At 41.8% G+C, this 23,299-nt stretch overlaps 1 protein-coding gene across 1 annotated transcript; it reads left to right on the forward strand.

Moving 5' to 3' along the window:
- Positions 1–623: 623 nt before the first annotated feature.
- Positions 624–19,310, forward strand: letm2 (leucine zipper-EF-hand containing transmembrane protein 2). The gene is made up of 10 exons (XM_021621829.2): positions 624–878; positions 5,840–5,908; positions 6,217–6,742; positions 10,059–10,202; positions 11,379–11,522; positions 11,741–12,064; positions 12,262–12,381; positions 13,241–13,336; positions 14,092–14,160; positions 14,594–19,310. Exons 2-10 carry the CDS (start codon positions 5,862–5,864, stop codon positions 14,645–14,647), a joined length of 1,524 nt encoding a protein of 507 aa, XP_021477504.2. The 5' UTR covers positions 624–878; positions 5,840–5,861; the 3' UTR covers positions 14,648–19,310.
- Positions 19,311–23,299: the final 3,989 nt, after the last annotated feature.

The following is a 23,299-nucleotide window of genomic DNA, read 5'->3' on the forward strand; positions in this document are numbered from 1 at the left end:
ACTAGTGTGCAGGCTATATATTTCATAGTGTCGTCTTATATAATGTATAACTTACTATAATGGCCTACACTAGCCTGTGTGCAAATTGTGAGGCATACAGTGAGTTCAATATCTATGTACTTTGGTTTGACCATATGTGCCATTTTATAGCACATGCCCACTCTTCAAACCAAATGTTATTAGTCACATGCGCCGAATGCTAACTTTCAAGCCCTTAACCAACAATGCAGTTTTAAGAAAAATAAGAGTCAAGAAAAATCTTGACTAAATAAACTAAAGTAAAAAAAAAAGAGAAACAATAAAAATAACAATAACGAGGCTATATACAGGGGGTCAATGCAAATAGTCCAGGTAGCCATTTGATTAACTGTTTAGCGGACCTAGACTTGGCGCTCCGGTACCGCTCTTTGATGCATATTAGAATGTAAAATCATACAGTATTTGTTATTATTACTTTATTAATGGTGCAATTTACGTTTGAAGGGAAGCTTCTTTTCAATCAAATGCAGTTAATCAAACCCCGATATGAGTGGGTCTTCCCTTTAAGTGGATTGGTTGCCACTGGGAAAAAATAACTTAATCTATTGGTTCTCAGCCTTGTCAAACAAGCCCATCCTCGCCTGATCCAGTACGTCAACAACAATCATGCTTATGTGAATTGCAATAACCTTTTCAGAGCAGCAGCAAAAAATGGGCGAAGTTGACCAAAAGGGACCTTTCTCGGAGGAATACTAGTAATAAACCCGTCGTAAATGTGTTTATTATCGTCGCACATCTTCAATCAGCCGACTACTGTGAATGGATTGTACTATTTTGTTATTTTAGATCAGCCTTACGACGCCCAGTCGGCAGCCATAGCAGGACATTTGACATTCGAGGTAAGTTAAGAAACAAACCTCATCGTCAATCGACTTCCAATTTCAGCTTGTATTAACATGTTTGCTAAGGTCATCCGATATTTTAGATGTTCCGTTGTCAAACTGTGAAAAGACTGCAGACGTTAGCTATTTAGCTAGCTAGTTTAACGGTCTTCATCCAATCTGCACATACTAGTTAGATAGCTAGCCACCCTACTAACATGTTGTTGTTATTAACTAGCTAGCTATAGCGTGAGCTTGACAGTGGTTGCGTTGTGGTCAGATTGATAGTTTAGCAAATTGCCCCGTTCAGGCATCTTTCGAGAGTACGTTAGTTAGCTGGTCGATAGCACGGAGAACTCTCTGTACCTTTAGCTAGTCAAGTTACCAGTACCTAATGATTGTTCCTATGGCATGTCCTGTTTATGTTCTCATGTGACATAGTCATATGTCTAACTTTACTTACTCATAGCTAATGAAATGATCGCCTAGTATTATTAGACCAATTAATCCACTTATGGAAACACAACATTGCTATCAGCAAAGATGATTGGAGATGTGAATTATTCTGCTAGCATACAGTCAATGCCGCGTCCTTTCCACCCGCCTCGCTCTGCTTGCTTCGCACTCCCGCTTCTGGTGATTTTTTTGTTGCTGCTCGAAATTTGAGACAAAATATCCACAGGAAAGTATTGTTTTCACGACTTTTTAGATAGCCGGTAGGTATATGGTTCGGTTCTGCACCAAAGTAAAATGTGTTCTGTTATATCTCGTCAATAGCTATTAAACCATGCTATGACAATGAAAATAACATTCTGAATCAGGGGAGGATGGACAACCATACACACTTGTGTATCATGTTAATATTATATATATATTTTGCAGATTGAAATCCGAATAAAAATATATTTATTGTTCTCCATCTAATTCAGAATATACCATTTTCATTGTCATGGCATACTTGTCAGTTCGCCGGCTTTTCTTGCATACGAGCAGATGAATACTCTCCCTCGGAGCCCTACAAGTGGAGGTCTCATAATACCCATAAAACCTAGCGGTCAAACAGGGAAATGGTTCGTATCGTTTTTCCACAGGGAATTTGAGAAACACTTAAATTAAGGGCTGTGTTTCTTGTAGGCTTACCATGTCGTGACGTCTTTACAATCTTGTAAATCTTTCTCGGACCAGGTGACTTTTATTAATATATTCAGCTCTATTTACTCTCAGATTCGAAAATGCAAATTAGCACGAAAATAGACATCATGCAAGACTACAAATCCCTGCAAACTCCAGCATGTCATTTCTAGCTGACACCTTTGCCTACAGGTGAACTGCACAAGACAGTTCACAGAATTGTCCATTTAAAGACATTTTGACAATTAATTAATTACTACATTTAACTAACATTAGATATATAAGATATTATGGCATTTGTAGTTATTTATGATAGCCACATTAGCAGCTAATTAGTGTTTCATTTTTTGGGGGGTAAATACACATTAATATATTGATACGCGTCACATTGTCCTAGAGAGATTTACACGGATATTAAAACGTTATGCCAGGGTAAGCCTACACAAAACAAGTGTTTCTAAAATCACCTATGGGAAAAATTAATGGTGGGAAAACAATTGGAACCATTTCCTCGTTCGACCGCAAGGTTTTATGGGTATGACTCATACTGTGGTACTTGTCGTGCAGTCCAGGGGATAGCGTACAGGGAAGGAGTTTCCATTGAGACACTTAACAGCAGGTACCAGCATAGGGAAAGGGGAAGGGGGATACGTAGTCAGTTGTACAACTGAATGCTATCAACTGAAATGTGACTTTCGCTTAGGCCTACATGCACTCAAATAAAACTTGGAGCCAGCCAAGTGATGTCAATTTTGGGATGTGGAACAAATGGACAATTAGTCCACAGAATGACTACAGATTTTTCTTATTTTCTTCTCTAAAGATAATTTAAAATTCAAATTCTTCTCTTTTTTTCACAATTAAGTAATTCAAGGATGTGTACGCCACCATCTTGATGCATGTCATGATGACACTTACCTGTCTCGATCAATGTGAGAAGATTTGTAATAGACAAGATATTGGCGTATACAATGTTGGATTACATAATGGAGCAAAACATTTATTTAATTGAATAACGGAGCATTTTCTAAATTTAAACGAACTACCTGCAACTAGATATTGGCATTAGTTGTCTTCCAAGTCTGGAATTGAAGTATTGGTCAAATGGTCTGTGCTACGCCAAGACATTTAGGGTTGTGCCGATATATGATTCATTCGGATATTGTGATATTTGACATTGACGAGATATTGTGAAGTGCAAGAAGATATATCGTGATGTTCAAGACTATACTCTATTTGAACTTTACAAATCAACTGCAGTTTTATCAGTTAGGCTGTATCAATATGTTGAAAATGATATCTAAATGAATTAACTAAGCCTTGTAAAAATGATTCGACATACTAAGATTATTTAATAAGTTTGTGATCAAAGTATCGTAAATAAGCACAAAAATTGCACAGTTTGGAATTATCTAGTCATTATCGGCTCAAAAACGATTATATCGGATATCGCAACATTTCGAGTAGCATATCGTAGAAGAGGACTCCCCAAATTTCGCCCAACCCTTATGACATTAGCCCGCTACCATCTGCTAACTAGCCTACACACAGTCTTTGAGTCATCGGCCTATCAACACGTATATACTTATCATGCTAAATCTTAGGGATGTGACAAATGGAAAAATGTTCTTAAAGTTTGAACAGACATTTTTTTCTGTTTAGACGATAAGAAACAAATCATAAAATTTCATGTGAATTTACAAGGCAAAAGGGTCCTGCGTATAACCGCTAAAGGGCAATGCAGTTCCATCTACCGCAGTCATGGCTACTCCTTCCCTCCATCCCCGGGTCTCACTGTGCATCCCTTTCAGATTTGGAAAGATGTAGTGGTGGAGCGTCCTCGACTCCTTTACACGTCAACTCTTGGTGTCAACTTCCGTTCTGAGTGTCAATATTTGATTCAGCTAGGAATCAACTCCTAAGAATCAGTATTTTTGGAACGGAGGAGACTGATTGGTTGCAGTACTTCCGAGAACACAAACACTTGCATACTTCATAGCGAGAGGGGAGGGGCATAGTATAGGCAGGTTTTCCACCAGACAGACAGTCAGAACCATTCACTAGGCCTATCTATCGCTAATCAAAAGCTGTATCTCGCAATGGAATGCTGTATCTTGCAATTTCTTGGATTGGATGTGTCCACAACTTCAGTAAAGCAGAGCCTAACATCAGTGAATAGGCTAGGATTTTCCACATACAACAGACTGAAGACTGAACACACATTCACGTTAACGAAGAGAAAGAGCAGACGAGCCAGCGCGAAGGAGGAAGGAAGTAGAGGTCGACCGATTAATCGGAATGGCCGATTAATTAGGGCCGATTTCAAGTTTTCATAACAATCGGAAATTGGTATTTTTGGGCGCCGATTTTTTATTATGATTTTTAATTTAAAAAAAAAAATGTTTTATACCTTTATTTAACTAGGCAAGTCAGTTAAGAACACCTTCTTATTTTCAATGACGGCCTAGGAACGGTGGGTTAACTGCCTTGTTCAGGGGCAGAACGACAGATTTTCACCTTGTCAGCTCGGGGGATCCAATCTTGCAACCTTACAGATAACTAGTCCAACGCAATAACGACCTGCCTCTCTCGCGTTGCACTCCACAAGGAGACAGCCTGTTACGCGAATGCAGTAAGCCAAGGTAAGTTGCTAGCTAGCATTAAACTTATCTTATAAAAAACAATCAATCATAATCACTAGTTAACTACACATGGTTGATGATATTACTAGATATTATCTAGCGTGTCCTGCGTTGCATATAAGCTGACTGAGCATACAAGTATCTGACTGAGCGGTGGTAGGCAGAAGCAGGCACGTAAACATTAATTCATTCGCTCTTCGTTGTGCGTCAAGCATTGCGCTGTTTATGACTTCAAGCCTATCAACTCCCGAGATGAGGCTGGTGTAACCGAAGTGAATTGGCTAGCTAGTTAGCGCGCGCTAACTAGAGGGACGAAAGCTATACTGTTACACTGGCAATACTAAAGTGCCTATAAGAACATCCAATAGTCAAAGGTTAATGAAATACAAAGGGTATAGAGGGAAATAGTCCTATAATTCCTATAATAACTACAACCTAAACTTCTTACCTGGGAATATTGAAGACTCATGTTAAAAGGAACCACCAGCTTTCATATGTTCTCATGTTCTGAGCAAGGAACTGAAACGTTACCTTTCTTACATAGCACATATTGCACTTTTACTTTCTTCTCCAACACTTTGTTTTTGCATTATTTAAACCAAATTAAACATGTTTCATTATTTACTTGAGGCTAAATTGATTTTATTGATGTATTATATTAAGTTAAAATAAGTGTTCATTCAGTATTGTTGTAATTGTCATTATTATATATTTTTTTTTAAAGTCGATTAATCGGTATTGGCTTTTTTTGCCCTCCAATAATCGGTATCGGTATCGGCGTTGAAAAATCATAATCGGTCGACCTCTAGAAGGAAGGGAGAGAGAGAGAGTGAGGAGGGGGCAGGCAGAAAGAACCATGTGCATATCTTGGTAATGTCTTGGTAATCTGTATCTCGCATATTCACCAAAGTAGCCTAAACTTTCCCATGGCCTTTTTATAGCCTATCATAATTTATAACACGTCAAATAAATAATGTTTTGTGATAACTGCACTGTGATTTAAAAATTTTCGGTTAGTGATTTTTTTCTAAATGTTAACAATCCCAATGTTGTTTTAACGTTTAAATGTCACACCCCTACTAAATACATTACAAAGCCATGGGGGTTCAAAATTAAATAGCTTGACACTATACATCCATCAGTTCTAGAAAATTGTAAAGTAACATTATTTATTCATTTCACTGATCTTGTTGTTCACCCTTTCAGGAGACCTCGATTTGCCAGTGCAATGGCAGTGTTCAGTCCACAGGTGCTTCTGGCAGTAACAAGATCAAGGTAGGAGACCAGGTCACCTGCTCTACATTAGAAACCATTTAGACCTGCACTAACCTCTACTACACATACAGTGGGGCCACTGTCCGTGTCCACAAGATCCCTGGGTGCTAAATCAGTTGATTAACACTCAGGAAGTCTTTTGGAAGAGTTGAATATGTAAACAAGCTAACTGTAAATACAGCAGGTGGTCATTGGTCTTGTCTACTTTACAGCAGTGTGTATGACTGACTGCTGTAGTGAAAGTAAGGATACTTCACATATGACCAGGCAGTCACTGACATACAGATGTATCTGTGTTCTGTCTCCAGGGGATCTTACCTGCTGTCTAAAAGGCACAGCTGCTGTCCCCTCCCCTCCACTGCTTACGTCCACCACCACCTGGACCCCGCCAGCCGCCTGTCACCCCTAACCTCCCTCAGGCACTCCAGGTCTGGCTATCCTCAGTGCGTTCGGCTCCATGGCTCCAGACCCCACAGCACCACCCTGCTGGCCAGATCTCTGCACAGCTCCTGTGTCTGGCTGCAGGGCACCAAGGAGGACACCAAAGCCCCTGCCACCCCAGCCCAGGATGACCCCCAAGGGACCCCCAAGAATGGCCCCTCTGTCCCCGCACCCCAATCTCCAGCCCCTGCTCCCCCCGCTGCCGTCACTGTAGCGGCTGCAGCTGCCCCTACTGTCCAGGTAGTGAGGAAGTCTATTGGCCAGAGGGTAGTGGATGAGCTGAAGCACTACTACAATGGTTTCAGGCTGCTGGGAATCGATACCAAGATTGCAGGGAGGATGGTGTGGAGACTGCTGCACGGACAACTGCTCTCACGCAGGGAGAGGAGACGGGTAAGGCCGGGGGAGTGATACAAATTAACCAATGTTTCATCTAGCTGCTCCATCCCAGATGTTTGCCACCATGGCCCATAATGTCTCACCAATGGACAGCTTAGCTGACAATATCACAAACACTTTGTGTTTGCCTCAAAGGGGCAGAAGGCCATGTGTTTTAATGGTTCTGGGTGACCAGGTAGCTAGCAACAATGACAAGAAACTGTCATGTTGTGAATCATGTGTCTTGTTTCAGCATGGTTGATCTTGTTGTTGATACCATGTCTTGTTTTGAGGTGTTTTGACTGATGTCAAATTTGCTAGCTAGCTAACCAACATCTGTAATGTTGTATTTGAGAGTACTCATTGCGCAACTTCATTTATGTTTTCAATAAACATTGGAGACTAAATATAGTTTACATGTTATAAGCAATCTAAGCCAACCCCACCTGTTTTGCCCTATAGTTGCGTACGCGTCGGTTTTGTTGCTAAACAACCAATCCGTCTGTTGGTTCCACCGATCTTCTGACCAACACTGGACGAGACTGGAGCTTGGTTAGACTTAATGATGATGATCAGTATAAAAACATTGATTGAAAGTGCTGAGCTCTATTTGACCTGTATGTGACTATGTTTTGTGTTGACTCTAAACTGTTTCGTGCATATTGCCCTCACGGCAGACAGCATGTGTATAGTAGGTCAGACTGTCATTGTTGTGACTATTGATGTAACCATGCAGGAAGTGTAGGCTGAACTCTCTGTGTCTAACATGTTCCTGAAGGAGTAAATAAAAGGCTTGGGCGATATACAGTGTATTTAGAAGTACCGGACGTATGATTTGAAATACAGAGAAGAAAAAAACGTTTGTTTTGTTTGTCTTTTGGGGCTCTGGGGGTGAGTGCTACACTACTGTTTATAACTATAAGAAATCTAAGATATGTCAAATAAGTTATACCCAGCTCAGTGCTCCAGCTATGCATTTTGTTTACTAACTTGCTAGCTAAGTGGCTAGATGTCAAGATCAAGCTTCTTGGTTCCAGCAGAGACATTCAATCCCCTCCTGGATCAAGATCCCTTGCCCCCCCCCCCCCCCCCCCCCCCAAAAAAATGCGCCACTTATGTGCACTTCCGGTAATACCATATTCCCCGGTATGGTACAGAGATGGTATGAAAATCGGGATACTGCCAAACCCTAGTAAATAACAGGGTGAGTCATAATTTATGCCTGAGGGCAGGATGAGAGAACCTTGGATGCGTCCCAAATGGCACCCTATTCCCTATATAGTGCACTAGTTTTGACTATGGCCTCATAGACCTCTGTTCAAAAGTACTGCACTATGTAAAGAATTGGGTCCCATTTGAGATGGGGATTTGATACGTATAACGTGGTGACACAGCTCCATCTTGGGGAATCCAATTCAGAGGGTGTCCTGTTTCTAACAGTGACTGCAGTTGGTTGAAGGGTTCACGGTCTAGACGAGCAGCACTTTCTCTGCTAACTACTACCCTCCATGTTGACGCTCAACGCTCCATGACAATAATAACATGATAAGAATTCCCATTAGAATACTAAATCTATGGCTCTGAAGTGGGGTGCCTTTCGTAAATTCGCTCTTGCTATCCTCCGATTTCAGAGCACTCTCATCTGAGTGTGCCAGAGTTTAGAATATTTGAGGAATTTACGAATGCTCAACACCCGTTCGAATATGTCAGCAAATGTTGTCAAAAAAGCGTAATTAAATTGTTGCCAGCAGCACAGTTACAGTCACCAACGCTCTAGAGAACATGGAAACAGCCTAACCAGCTCTGCCAGAGTGAGTAAAATGGTCAGGGTGGGGTGTTCTCTCATTTGTGTCTGGAAGTAGCTAGCAAGCTAGCCAACCTTAGCCAGTTAACTTGGGTGCTTGACTGCCGTTGTGAGGTCAGAACACACGGATCAACCCTACTCATCGGCCAGAGCGTCCAGTGTGAGCTCTGAACGCTCAGAGAGCGAAATGCTCTGAATTTACAAATGGACAATCTGACAACGCTCTGAATTTACGAATGCCCAAAGGGCACTCTGAGCGCACTGGCACTCCAGATTGAATTTACGAACACACCCATGGTCTTGCTGTACATCCTACAGTTACCAAAGAAAGCTTTGGCATACTGTAGTCTCATGTGATTCTCATAGATCTGTCTTATGTAACAAGTGCCTTTCAGTTAATTGGAGGCCAGGATTTACAGCAACGTAGTACTTTAGGAGTACCAGGAACCGGAGAATCATGAAACAATGATCAGCTGATCACCTCAATCTCTGGGAGGTGTTCAGCAGTCAGGCACATAACAGGGAAAGGTGTTACCCATTAAACTTGTTAAACCAGTAACAATGCTGCTCATTTTTGCTTTCAGTTTCAACATGTTGTTTTCTCTCGTTGTGCCTATTGAACGCAACCAAAGGAGTCCACCACATGCTGTGAGGTATTCTAGTTGAACACTCAGGCAATTTTAGAAGCCCTCCTGTTGGCCATAGTGACAAAAGCTAATTTCCTGAATTTCTACACATTTTGCCATGTGGTGAACATAACATTTTGCAGTTTTAAAGCACATTTCCTGCAATTATACACATTTTGCCATGGCTTATGCTATCTGAGTGACTCAAACATTATTACAATATCAATGGGGGCCCAATAACATGGGAAAAAACTCCTGAATGCTGCATCTTTGGAATTTTAGATTGTTTGTCCTGAAAGAGGATCTTATAAAAATATATATTTAGGTACATTTTTCTACCTACTTTATATCTTGTTTTAGTCCTTTAAGTTTACACTGAAAACGGACATAGGTGGCCCGCCCAATACTTTTCAATGCAGAAAAAAAAGTCCTCTGACTTCAGCCTCCAGGTTAATCAGTAAGGCGGATTTAGAAGGATGTATTGACCCTATTGCCTCAATGATACAGGATAGGCACACCAACAGAATTTGTTCTTAACTGACTTGCCTAGTTAAATAAAGGTTTAAAAAAACAGCCCGCCGTGTGACCCATGCTGTGTGAATGCCATGGTAGAGCTTTCTCTTTCTCTCTCTCTCTCTCACTCTGTCGCTCTCTCTCTCTCTACTCTTGTTCTCTCTCTCGCTATGGCTCCTCTATCTCGCTCTCTCTCTCTCGCTCCTCTCTCTGTCTCTCGCTATGTCTCTCTCGCTCTCTTCTCTCTCTCTCTCTCTCTCCTTTCTCTGTCTCTCTCACTCTCTTTCTCCCCCTATCTCTTCTCTCGTTCCTCTCCTTTGATGTTGTTACTTATCGTTGTCAGACATGTTACTGTTTGGTTTGCTAAGTGTTGTCTGTGTCTCTCCAGCTGATGAGGACGTGTGCTGACCTGTTCCGCCTGCTACCCTTCATGGTCTTCATCATTGTCCCCTTCATGGAGTTCCTGCTTCCCGTCTTCCTCAAGCTCTTCCCTGAGATGCTGCCCTCCACCTTCGAGACAGAGACCAAGAAGGCACGTTTTTCACGCTGTTACAATGTTAATGACCCTGTTGTATGCTGCTTATCAATGGTCTAAACTTGCTTCCTTGTTTCCTCTCCTTCATCTGGACTGATCTGAGGTCATGATATTTTAGGTGAAAATGGCTGTTTTCCTGTTCTTCCATATCAATGCAGATGAAAGGAGACAAAAGTACACCATTGAGATGCACCCCAGGAGGAGATATCCTTCCACAGACCTGTAGGCCAGTAGAATAAGCAGGGGTGTGTCCCAATAATCTCTCCTTTCTCCCGACGTGTGCACTTGTTCACCTCCCTTCATAGATTTGACAGTGCATTACTGTTCTAAGAAACTCTTTAGCCCATGCCTACACCAATCCAATGTTTTTACATTTGTCAGGAATAGTGAACGAGTGCACACTTCAGGAAGAGAGAGAGATTATTGGGATATACCCTAGGTCTTTGTGTGGGATTAGCCCCAGTAGGCCTGACCTATCGGGTCTAATGGTCCCTAACCTGCTCATGGCTGAATGGCTCTCAGATATGTCCTCCTGCTCCTGTGCAACAGTGGTGCCTGGCCTGGCCTCTCACATCATGTCCGTTGGGATACCAACAGGAAGCAGTGGTAAAAACCACCATTAGCCAACTTGTGTATTTTGAAGTGGGATTGTTTTCAATTATGAACTGGGTGGTTTGAGCCCTGAATGCTGATTGGATGACAGCCGTGGTATATCAGACCGTATACCATGACAAAACATTTATTTTTACTGCTCTAATTACGTTGGTAACCAGTCTATAATAGCAATAAGGCACCTCGGGGGTTGCTAGGTAATGTTTAAAAGGGTATATTTAAGCAATAAGGCATGGGGGTGTGGTATATGGCCAATATACCACGGCTAAGGGCTGTGTCTAGGCATTCCACTGCGTCGTGCCTAAGAACAGCCCTTAGCCATGGTATATTGGCCATATACCACACCCCCATGCCTTATTGCTTAAATATACCCTTTTAAACCTTACCTAGCAACTTGATAAAATGCGATTGATGCTCCTTTTTAGAACATTCTAAACCAATTGCTATTAGCTACTGCTAGATTATGCATAAGGACCATTTGAGAAATCTTTATAATAATATAATAGTCTCTTTCTCCTATCCTTCTCTCCCTCTCTCTTTCTCCCTTTTCTTTGTCTTTAGGTGGAGAAGCAGAAAAAGGGTCTTGCTGCTAAGCTGGAGCTGGCTAAGTTCCTCCAGGAGACCATAGCAGAGATGGCCAAGAGGAACAAGACTAAGGCTTTGACCGAGGACGAGACGCAGCGCTTCTCCACCTACGTACAGAAGGTAATTTAGCCAGGGGGCAAAGGTCACTCATCCAAAGCTCTGATTCATGATTTCATGAGTGTTTCAAATTTTCATCCCGTTGTGTTCGGTAGCCCCTGTCAAAAGGTCTTTCAGACCTGATAACGCTCAAGATGTGATTATACGTCCTAAGCCTCTCTGCATGACTAGAGTCCCAAGACTGCTCTAACTAACCCCTGTCCTCCCTCTGTCTTATCCAGGTTCGTCACACAGGGGAGCAGCCCACCACTAAGGACATTGTCAAGTTCTCCAAACTGTTTGAAGACGAGTTGACGCTGGAGCATCTAGAGCGCCCCCAGCTGGTGGCCCTGTGTAAGCTGCTAGAGCTGCAGCCCATAGGAACCAATAACCTGCTCCGCTTCCAGCTGATGATGCAGCTGAGAACCATCAAAGCAGATGACGAGTTGATAGCCACTGAGGGTGTGCCTGCTATGAGTGTGTCAGAGCTACAGGCAGCATGTCGTAGCAGAGGGATGAGGTCACTGGGTCTGACCACTGACCAGTTACGTCAGCAGATGCAACAGGTCAGATACTCAACCTATCTATCTGCAGATCACCTTGTTAAAGATGCATCACTTCAAGCCAGTAAAGGAATCAATCTATTAATTGTATTATAAGAAGTGCGTCCCAAATGGCACCCTATTTCTAAGGGAATAGGGTGCCATTTTGGACGACAAACAATTGGCTTCTTCAGTGACCCGCAACCACTGTTCTGTTCTAGTGGTTGGACCTGCACTTGAAGGAGAACGTTCCTCCCTCTCTGCTGCTGCTCTCCAGAGCCATGTACCTGACTGACGTCAAACCCATCATACCCGTCATACCCCCTGTACCCAAACTAGAGGTAAGACATCATACCCCCTGTACCCAATTAGAGGTAAGACACAGCTCAGTTCAGATTGCTGAAAGGTAATCTGATTCTAGGTTTGGGATCAAGGTACATTTCTGCCTTCAGTGAGTCCCATAGAAGCACAGGTTTCCACGAGAACTAAGGCTTGACCATCAGATAATTGAGACCTGCCCACATTCTCATGACTGTAGTGATGTAGAAATGCAGGTCAGCCATGTGAATAACTGAATGTTCATGCTGCCAACTCTCTAAGGCTGAGTTTTCACAGCCAGCCCAATTGTGATATTTTTTCCACTAATTGGTCTTTTGAACTATCACAGCAGCTCTTTTCACACCAGATCTTTTTCAAAACTGACCTGATTGGTCAAAAGACTGTGTACATGCAGCCTATGAGTCTCTATCACCACAACATTCTCAGGACACTCTGTGGAAGTGTCACGCCCTGAACATAGTTTGCTTTGTATGTTTCTATGTTTTTTTGGTCAGGGTGTGATCTGAGTGGGCATTCTATGTTGTATGTCTAGTTTGTCTGTTTCTGTGTTTGGCCTGATATGGTTCTCAATCAGAGGCAGGTGTTAGTCATTGTCTCTGATTGGGAACCACATTTAGGTAGCCTGTTTTGTCATTGTGGGTCATTGTCTATGTTAGTTGCTTGTGTCAGCACAGTTCGTATATAGCTTCACGGTCGTTGTTCATTTGTTTTGTTCAGTTTACTTAGTGTTTTCGTCATCCATTAAAATGATGCATTCACACCACGCTACTCTTTGGTCCGCTTCTTACGACGACCGTGACACGACGGCACCACTGCTGCTTACATTACCGGCTTTATCATTCCATTTGTGTTGTGTTGCAGAAGGCCACTCCTCCCCCAGCTGAGATCCCAGAGGGAAACGCAGCTTCCTCCTCAGACTTACTGGTAGACCCAGCTCTGGTCATCAAAGACAGGCCGGTCAGTACACAGACACAAACACAACAACAAGGTTTCTGTTATGAAAATGTGGCGTTTTTAATTTACCGGACATTGGAGAAATGTACCTGACCCATATGCATTGGATGTGTAACCTGATTAGGGCGTTCACCACAGTGCTCAGAATGACTGAATTCAGATTTCGATGGGAATTCATTTTAACAGAACAGTGTGCAGTTCCTTCTTACCGAATACCGATGCCCACATTTACTTCTCCCCAGCCAACAAGATGAGTAATGAACAGGAAAATTACTAGCCTATGTCAATCTACGATTCCCCCATAGTAGAAAAGTTGACATATTCTATTGGTCAGCTTTTCGAGAAAGAAATAGCCTATTCCAAACAGACTCTGGGACAGTTGTGGGACAATAGATCCCAAATTCATGCAACCAGTAGGCCTAGGCCACATTAAAGTTGATATAAACCGATTGCTTCTAGATATGGTGTGATTTTGGCTAAGCTACACAGTAAAGGGTATAAAACATGATCACTTTTTTTCTGGGAGGGAAATGGAATGCAACACATGATTGGATCATCACTCACGTTCCATCAAAACAGTGTTTTCATTGGATAACAAATGCCAAAGATAGAAGGCATACAATATTCCCACAAATCATGAGCCCCTATCATGAGCTCGGTAGCTCTGGTCAAAGGCAGACCGGTCAGGAATCTTCTCCAGGATGACCCGTGGAGCAGTATACAGTGTCCTCATGTCTGGTGTGTTTCTGTTCCTCCAGGCGGAGGAGTTGAGAGACAAGGCTGCCATCATCTCAGACAAACCTCCTACCCCTGCCCAGGTCATCCAGGTCAGTCACCTTTGACCCCCAGTCATATACCCACAGGGATTAGTTACTAGATGGAATGGCAGAAAGTGCAGTGCTTCTCTAGCATGGCCAGATAGTGATGACCGTGAGGATAAACCAGTGCGTTTAAGCCCAATACTGTCTCATCTTTCTCACGACATCCTAGTCACACACACACACACACACTTGCTCTACGGGAACAAACAAGTGAACCATACAACAATTAACCATTTAGTAGTTAAATTACAGTATACCCATAACAACAGGTTCCTAAAATATCAAGTCAATAAACACCATGCACATATGTATGTAAACAAGCTATTTAAAAGTATGTTTATTACATTTCTTAATGTCCATGTCACCATAATTCAATGAATGCCATTGGTCTCCTTTTCATTGTTTGTTCCTAGAATAACCATTGTCCTCTGACCTGTAGGCTAAAGGAGCAGAGGCGTCCCAGAAGAGCAAGATGAGCGCCAACGGAGTGTGAGGAGGAGCTAACAGTGAGCAGGACTGCAGGGGCTTGACCACACCACAACCCTGTGTCCTCATGGGTGGGGGGGCTAGACAATCAAGCTAATCGACAACCTAAGGGATCAGTCAACCCAACCACCCATCTACCCTCCTTAACGCCGCCTCCTCCTGATCTAAGATCCCTTTATAGCCAAAGGGCTCGGTGTCTGATGGAGAGAGGGGTCATAAGGTCATCACATGAGATGTTAATGCCGTCAAACCAGACAGCATTAAGATGGCACTTTTGCTCTCTTTAATTCTGTCCATGGATCAGAGCCCTCTCCTCTCTGGCTACATCTGGATTGAGGCCTCAGGCAGGCGTTTCAAACGGGACACACACCTCTGCTCTGTCTGTTCAGTCTCTGGTTCTTCTCACCTGCATCTATTTGGTTTCAAGTTCATGCACTCCATCCATTGGGTTTCACACTCAAACTGAACAGGACAATGTAATGTAACGAAAACTCTGAAAAGATTAGGATAATTGTTTTGTTTTAGGATCACATTAACCCAGTGATGTAACAAATATTATTATTATTATGTCCTTGAAGAGTGGACACCGGCTGGTTGGTTGGTCTGGTGTAACTTTAGTCTGTTTCACTTCAGATTGTATTTCGACTCATTCATTAGGCGCTGAAGCTGATTCCTCTTGACTAGATACACCTCAAAGACGAAAGCAGTGGGTGGCCGCGGTATGTTAAAGGCTTCCACATGCTTCCCAGACGAAACAGTTCGGTAGAGTATGTGCATATATTATGCTAACATTTTGTGAAGCTTTTGTTCGTTTTGGTCAAGCCGAAGTTCGGAGCCGAAGTCTACACCCCTTCATCGGTGATTGTTCAACAGTAGGGATTCTCCGATAAAGTCTTTGTTGTCAATCAACTAGAGACGACTCATCTTCATTACATTTTTCTCATAAAGACATACTGCACCAAACATCTTAGTTAGATGTACAATTCCGCAACTAAGATCTCTTGGACAAAAACGTCAAAATGAATGACAGGTTTCTTGAGTTATCTTAGATGAATTCTGACTTTTGAGGACGTGTACAGTCATTTTGAGACTGGCTACGGCCTTTGATGCTTTTTTTCTTGTTTTTCAAGCAAGCGTATTTTAAGGGTGTATGCAAGCACACTCGTTCGGTTAGGCGCCAGCCGAGCTGAAGCATGCTCACTCCTTTAGGGGTCACCACCTTGGTGTTGAGAAACGGTGGTGATTCAACATGTAGAGTTGTTGTGAAGTGAACAGAAAATGAAGAGCGACATTTTGGTCAGAGGTGATTGGACGGCCACCCGTTGCTTTGAAAAGGTGTGTTTTGTCTCTTTGAGTTGGCTGAATCACCTCCAGATCAGACTAACAAAAACCACCACCTCTTCCTCCTGTATATTTGTAAATACCCTGTACAATGTTCATTGTCTGGTAGAAAAGGTACGACTGCTCTGTCCAGTTGTTTTGCCACTCCCTCAAGCTCTCTCAAAACTAAAGAGTTCTATGAACTTTTGCCCTCCTAATATTTTATTTTTTGTTTGTTGAATATTTCAATCTTAAGACTGGGCAACCCTTCACTTTAACTTGCCTTTATGCCATGAAGTTACTCTCTAACTACCCTGGAAACCAGACTGTAATTGTTCAGATGTAAATGGTAATTGCAGATAAGGTACAAAACACTAATGTCTAAAGTAAGGACATTTTACAAATTATGTCCAGATAGTTACAGTGTAGTTGCATTTAATTACACCAGAAAATGTAACACGTGGTATCTATGCAATTTATTGTGAAGTGTCACCCTGTGACTGAATGAAGTGGCATTGTGTAGTTGATTGCAGCTGTAAATAGTACATGAACACAGATTATTTTTGATTGTAAGAGTGCGAGAGAGATCACTCATTAACACAGAAGAGGCTGTAGTAGCCCCTAATTAAGCAATAAAGCCCGAGGAGGTGTGGTGTATATGGCCAATATACCACGGCTAAGGGCTTTTCTTAAGCATGATGCAACGCACAGCCCTTTGCCGTGGTATATTAGCCATATATCACAAACCCCTAAGGAACCTTATTGCTATTAACTGGTTACCAATGTATGTGGTAAAAATAAATATTTTGTCATACCCGTGGTATACGGTGTGATATACCACGGCTTTCAGCCAATCAGCATTCAAGGCTCAACCACCCAGTTTAAAACTTGATTATAAAAACAACCGCCAATCTGTGGACAATTAGCTTTTCTAATGGAATATACAGTGTATATATTGTGTTAATGCTATGATAGTACTACCGTTTATTTACACATTTAAAAGAAAGATAATACTTGACTGCTATTGGATATGATCCATACCTACTGTTCCAACAATACGAATGAAATATCTACAGAGAAATCTCAAATAATGAATTTGAGCGAAAATGCAGGATTTGCGAACTGTTAAAGGATTGCACTAGTGTTACATTTTATTTTAGAATGTGATTCTCAAAGAGCTTGAAAGATGGCCCCTATTTCATGCGGAAATGCCTAGTACATTTCCTGCTTACATATAGAGTGAATACAACCATGTGAACGAGAAGGTATTTGGAAGGTTTACCATATAAACATATGTGTACTCTACTGTATATGCTTTATGCTTCAGTGTGTGAGAGTGTGCGTTTGGTGTTGGCTTAGCATTGAGGAAAACCTTAAATTAGGGGATTACCTTTTTATGAACCTCTCCCACAACTCACCAACCAAATGACATTGTTTCATCATAGTGCATCTTCCTCTCCTCCCTATCACCGATCTGTATGTGAGTGGATAATCGAAAGCAAGATGTCCACCCTTCTGCTTTGACCAATCCAACCTTCTCAGATCTGTTATTACTTCAAGGGAGTACTATGGGACCTGGGACACTTCTTTCCATCCCAACAGTTTATTTTTTTACTTGGTTTAAGGATTGTTTAGAAAATTAATTTACAGGCAGAAGGTCTGTAACAAGGTGCTTTGTTACCTATGCTCTCTGTGGAGTGTCTCCTCTGCCCCTTCCCCACGGCCTCTCATGGAAGATGTTTACACTGTGTTCCAATTCCCCTGCCTTGATTCCTTACCTTGTCTCCTATCCTTCATGTCTATACATGGGTGAAAGGAATCCACTGTATTACTTACGCTGTTACCTTTTTAGGTCCTTTTAGATCAGTGATCATGAAGGAAATGAGATTAGGAAAGGAATGTGGGAGAGAATTAGGACACAGACTTAGAGACAAACGTAAACACCTGTATGAACCCTCTCACTCACATGCCCAATTCCAAACCCCTACCCCTAGACACTTGTTGGTACAAGCAATATAGTGAACATCACACCTAGGTGGAGCAGCACCACATTGTGTAGGATTAGGGGTTAGAGTTTGGTGTGGAGTTGGGTAACATGAACTTACTCCCAAAGGTATTTCTCATTGTCACACAGACCTGCGGAGAAAGACAGACATTGTGGTATTTCAGTGTGTTGCTGTTGATAATTTGTGGTGAAATTGAGAGTTGATTTGGTCAGGAGAACTTTAATGGAACAGTAACTTATCCAATCATTTGATGGCAGATATGGTCAATGGTCCTACAGTAAGACTTGGGCTTGAATCAACTTAATATAATATATGATACGCATTACTAGAACTAGCCACATAAGTCATCCATTGATATCATTGGGAGATTTGTTTAAAGGTTTGCATGATGGACACATAACTGAGGTTAGGATTCAGCCTTTCACTCCTTGGACCTACACTGGGGGAATAAGGATGAGTGGAAATGCTCTTTGCAAATGTGTCCACAGGTATTGCACTGTATCATGTATTGATATGACTATTACAGACAGTACAAGACCGTGAGGCTGTGTGGAGTTTATACCTTCTGAATGATTGGCGTCTGCACCTTTTGTCATAATGGATTCCATATAAAGCTCATAGATAGAGAACATACTCTTCTTAAACTTGTTTTCCTTGAAATTCCCTAATTTCTCTTCAAACAAGGCTTATTTTTTCATAGTTTATTATTTTGTTTGGCAGAACTTATATGTGTTACTAATATTAGCTAGCCTTGTGCAAACTCTGGACGTTATGACTATGACCTTGCAGGAGAGTGTTTGTGACTGATGGATGTTGATCAGGGATGGCCATCCTGCCTAAAGAGCTACTGGGTATGCAGGCTTTTGATCCAGGCCAGCTCTACCATACCTGATTTAGCTAATCAAGGTTCTGATGATCAGCCGATGAGTAGAATGAGGTGTGTGTAAGAGCAGGAATAGAGCAAAAGCTTGCATAACCAGTAGCTATCTGGGAAGAGGGTTGGCTACTTCTGAAATATCGGTTACCCCTAACCACAGATCTAGAATCACCTATCCCTAACAATAACCATTTGGGAGACGAAAACGTATCTGACCCTGTATCAGTAGTTATGGACAACCTCTACCTCCTCCTTTGGTGGCTTTCCTTGTGTAACAGACATTCTACCTCTCATGTTTACCCTCCTGTCCACTAAGCTCTGTAATGGAGGTCAGAAGACACTCAACCATGTACAACATTGCTACATTATTTAACCTGCATTGAAACAATACATCATTCTACAGTGTCAAATGTCTGCTTGGGAGATGAAGTTCAGCATTGCATTTATAAAAACCCTTTACACTTGAGTCCTGTGTCTTTATTTTTGGCAACAAACCTTTGCTACTACAGATGTCTGGCACTATGGATATCTGGCCCAGCTACTGACAGGCTAGGAGGTGCTTACATACATAAAGCTTCAGCATCTAAACTCAGCAAAAAAAGAAACATCCTCTCACTGTCAACTGTGTTTATTTTCAGCAAACTTAACATGTGTAAATATTTGTATGAACATAACAAGATTCAACAACTGAGACATAAACTGAACAAGTTCCACAGACATGTGACTAACAGAAATGGAATAACGTGTCCCTGAACAAAGAGGGGGTCAAAATCAAAAGTAACAGTCAATATCTGGTGTGGCCACCAGCTGCATTAAGTATTGCAGTGCATCTACTCCTCATGGACTGCACCAGATTTGCTAGTTCTTGCTGTGAGATGTTACCCCACTCTTCCACCAAGGCACCTGTTAGTTCCCAGACATTTCTGGGGGGGAATGGCCCTAGCCCTCACCCTCCGATCCAACAGGTCCCAGACGTGCTCAATGTGATTGAGATCCGGGCTCTTCGCTGGCCATGACAGAACACTGACATTCCTGTCTTGCAGGAAATCACGCACAGAACGAGCAGTATGGCTGGTGGCATTGTCATGTTGGAGGGTATGTCAGGATGAGCCTGTGCATGTGCGTATTTAAATAGACAGCAATGTTGTTGTGTGAATATTGATTTGAGGTAAGATTAATCTTGTAACTATGGTAACACCACATATTAACATCCATATTAACCTTCCTGTATTAACATTAGCTGGGGGATTGAAGGGTACCATTGTGAAATAGAACAGTCAACAAGTATGCATGACAAGGAATGTGATCTTATTTTATTGACTGTGGGTTGTATTTATTTGAGTCTAATACAATACTAATACCTGTACAATTCTAACCGGCTGTAGCTTGTAAGACTACTGACAACACTATTCTAACAGCCTCTTTCATACATTACTACAGTGGAGAAAGAAAATCCATTTGACAAACATTGCTAGCTTGATTTCACTTTTGTATGGAAGTGCTAAAAGTTTGGTCGTATGCTCCGATGAGGTCAGAAGACTGAAATGTTAAAACAAAAAAAGGTGGAGAAACAGCTGAAAGTAAGCAGTAAGAGCTTCTTCAGAATCGTCTTTAGAAACTGACACATTTGCCAGAGACTCTTGCCAGAGATGTGCTTGCATCCCTTGTCATTCACCCACTGATATCCTATTAAATGGATGGCTCTCAGGTTATTTGAACCAATCATCCTGTATCGGGGCTTGGTGCCGTCTTTATCTCTTATGTGTCTTTAACGTTGTGGTTACTTCGTTTGACACTATTCAGTGGATTTATTGATTTGATTTTGTTTGCTTTGTTTTGGTGTTATACTGTATGTCAAGTAAGCTGCATGTGCTCAAAGATACTTGCGAAAAGCTGATTTCTTCCTCTGCTCTGACTCCGAGTGCCCTATTTCCCCTTGATAGTGTCTTGCTTCTCTCGCTCCCCTCTCTGGGGTGGTGACTGTAGATTGTACTGTAAATGCTCTTACTGTCTAGGCCCAACCAGGCTTTTGAACCAGGCCTTTGGCCCTACAAGCCAAAGGATATGGATTCAGACAAACACTGTCCACTTTAAAGTCAGGGTCTTAGTCAATTTGGTACCTGGTAAAACCAAGGTCAACTATAATGATACAAGTTGAACTATAATGTTAGATGGATGTTCTAACCAGATATCTGGAGAGAAGTGACTGGATTGAAGTCTAAATTGTTATACTGTGTGTGTTGGGATGTATTCATTGAATGTTTAACGGTCATAAAGTTTGAATCATTTTGGACTATATTGGATATAAACATTCCTTGTTTACCACGTCACAAACTATTTCTGCATTGTCACAGGCCTTGAATGTATGGGCGTGCATTCTGTGTTTATGTAAATACTTCCACTTGTTTGTTTCCTTTCTTCTTCTGAAATCTGTCTGTTTTCATTTTCACTCCCCTTAAGGCTCAGTAGGACAGTCCTTATTCAAGGCTTTCTTCAGCACTCATGTATGAGTTTTTTTTTTTTTTCCCCCTATCGGTCTGTATCCTGGGGCGCGTTCAGCAGGACACAACGTTTTGGAAAGTTCAGATAGTAATATGTAGAACAAACATTCCTCTCTGACATCAAATTAGATGGAATCACAACCTTTTTTAACCTTTATTTAACTTGGCAAGTCAGTTAAGAACAAATTCTTATTTGTGTAGACCAAGGAATAATGTTGGCTCTATTCATGGAACGTTTGGCTACTGAACGTGGCCCAGGTTTATGTCTGTGTGGTTTGGCTCAAGTATCTTGTTATGACTGCTCTGTGGACACATTGTTGTGCTTCAGAGTGCTGGCAAATGATGAACAACGCTTACCTGCGCTTTTACCAATGTCCCTGTTTGTCTTCAGTAAATAATTATTTCTCTAACCTCAGTTATGTTCTATTCTTTGAATGACATATTTCACCCATATTCTACCTGATGTTGCGCTGATAGAAGAAAACCACTCAGATACCATGGTTCTCTTCATTGCTGCAGAAATGAGAAATTTAACTTACAGTTTTTTTTTTTCAAAACACTACACACAATTAGCACAACCACACACCCAAGTAGCAAAACACTACAGATCCTTTGCAAAATTAAACACTCTTGTAGAAACTATACACTTCTTTTTAAAAACCACACTTTGTTACCATATGAAACACACACGTTTCACATTACTATACTCTGTTTGCACGAGTTACACTCTGCTGTGATAAACCTAAAACACTTTTAGCACTTCTACTTCCCTATGATTAGAGTAGGCTACTATCAACAAAGTACAAATATAATGTAAATTCACCAAACACTAAATAAGACCAATGTTGTAGACTGAAGAAACTCATTTATTTCTCAACACGCCCAAAATGTTGACATGGAGATTCATAATACTGTAACCAAACGTCACTTTACGTATTGTAAGTTCAAAAAAATAAATACAAAAATAACTAGACATCGTCTCTTCGCCTAGCTGGATCTGGCCAGAGAATTTCATCAACATCGCAGGCAATGTTGTCATTAGCAAGACACCTTGGAAAGAAACGTCTTGAATGACGAATCCATCCTTGCATTGCTGCTACCTCCATATGGTCACAGCCCTCCTCCATGGCTTGGATGAGGGGTACCTCAGCCTGGAGACGGAGATCATATACCTTCCACCGCCATGCCGAGAAAAAAAATATTCTATAGGGTTGAGGAATGTAGAGTATGGTGGAAGATATAGGACTGTGAAATGTGGATGTTGCTGAAACCAGTTCTGAACCAGAGCAGAGCGGTGGAAAGACACATTGTCCCAGACAACAATTGTATTGCATATGATCAATTTGATTTGCTGCTGTTATGTTGTGCAATTGGTCCAAGAATGTAAGTATGAGTGCTGTGTTGTAAGGGCCCATATGGGCATGGCGGTGGAGGACCCCATTCTGTGTAATGGCTGCACGTTGCCCTGGGACATTGACTATAGCCCTGTGGCCAATGATGTTTCTTCCCCTCATTAGTGTACTCGTCAGGTTGAACCCAGCCTCATCTACGTAAATTAACTCATGCTGGATCTCCTCTCCATCCATTCGTAAAACTCTCTGAAAAACAGTGTCAGGCAAAATTGTGTAGTTCAGTGTAGATATAGTATACATATTACAGTACAGTAAAAGATTGTGAGACCGCAGTCATGCCGCAGTCGTTTCACCCTTTCGGAATTGCGCTCGAAAGGCACTCGATAAATTTGCTTCATTTGAATATGTTTTTTTTTAGGATGCATGCCAGTGTTGATGTTGAGACCTGATGGATATCGTTGAAAATGGCGTGGTTATTGACAATGTTAGCTTGGAGCTGCTTGAGTGTTATAGCATTGTTGGCCAAAACCATGTTTACTATCTCCCTCTCTTGCTGTTCTGTGAACATAGGAGGCCTTCCCCCTTGTCGTCCCTGACCCTCAA

The sequence above is a fragment of the Oncorhynchus mykiss genome, chromosome 11 (assembly GCF_013265735.2).
Source record: "Oncorhynchus mykiss isolate Arlee chromosome 11, USDA_OmykA_1.1, whole genome shotgun sequence".
Lineage (NCBI taxonomy): Eukaryota > Metazoa > Chordata > Actinopteri > Salmoniformes > Salmonidae > Oncorhynchus > Oncorhynchus mykiss.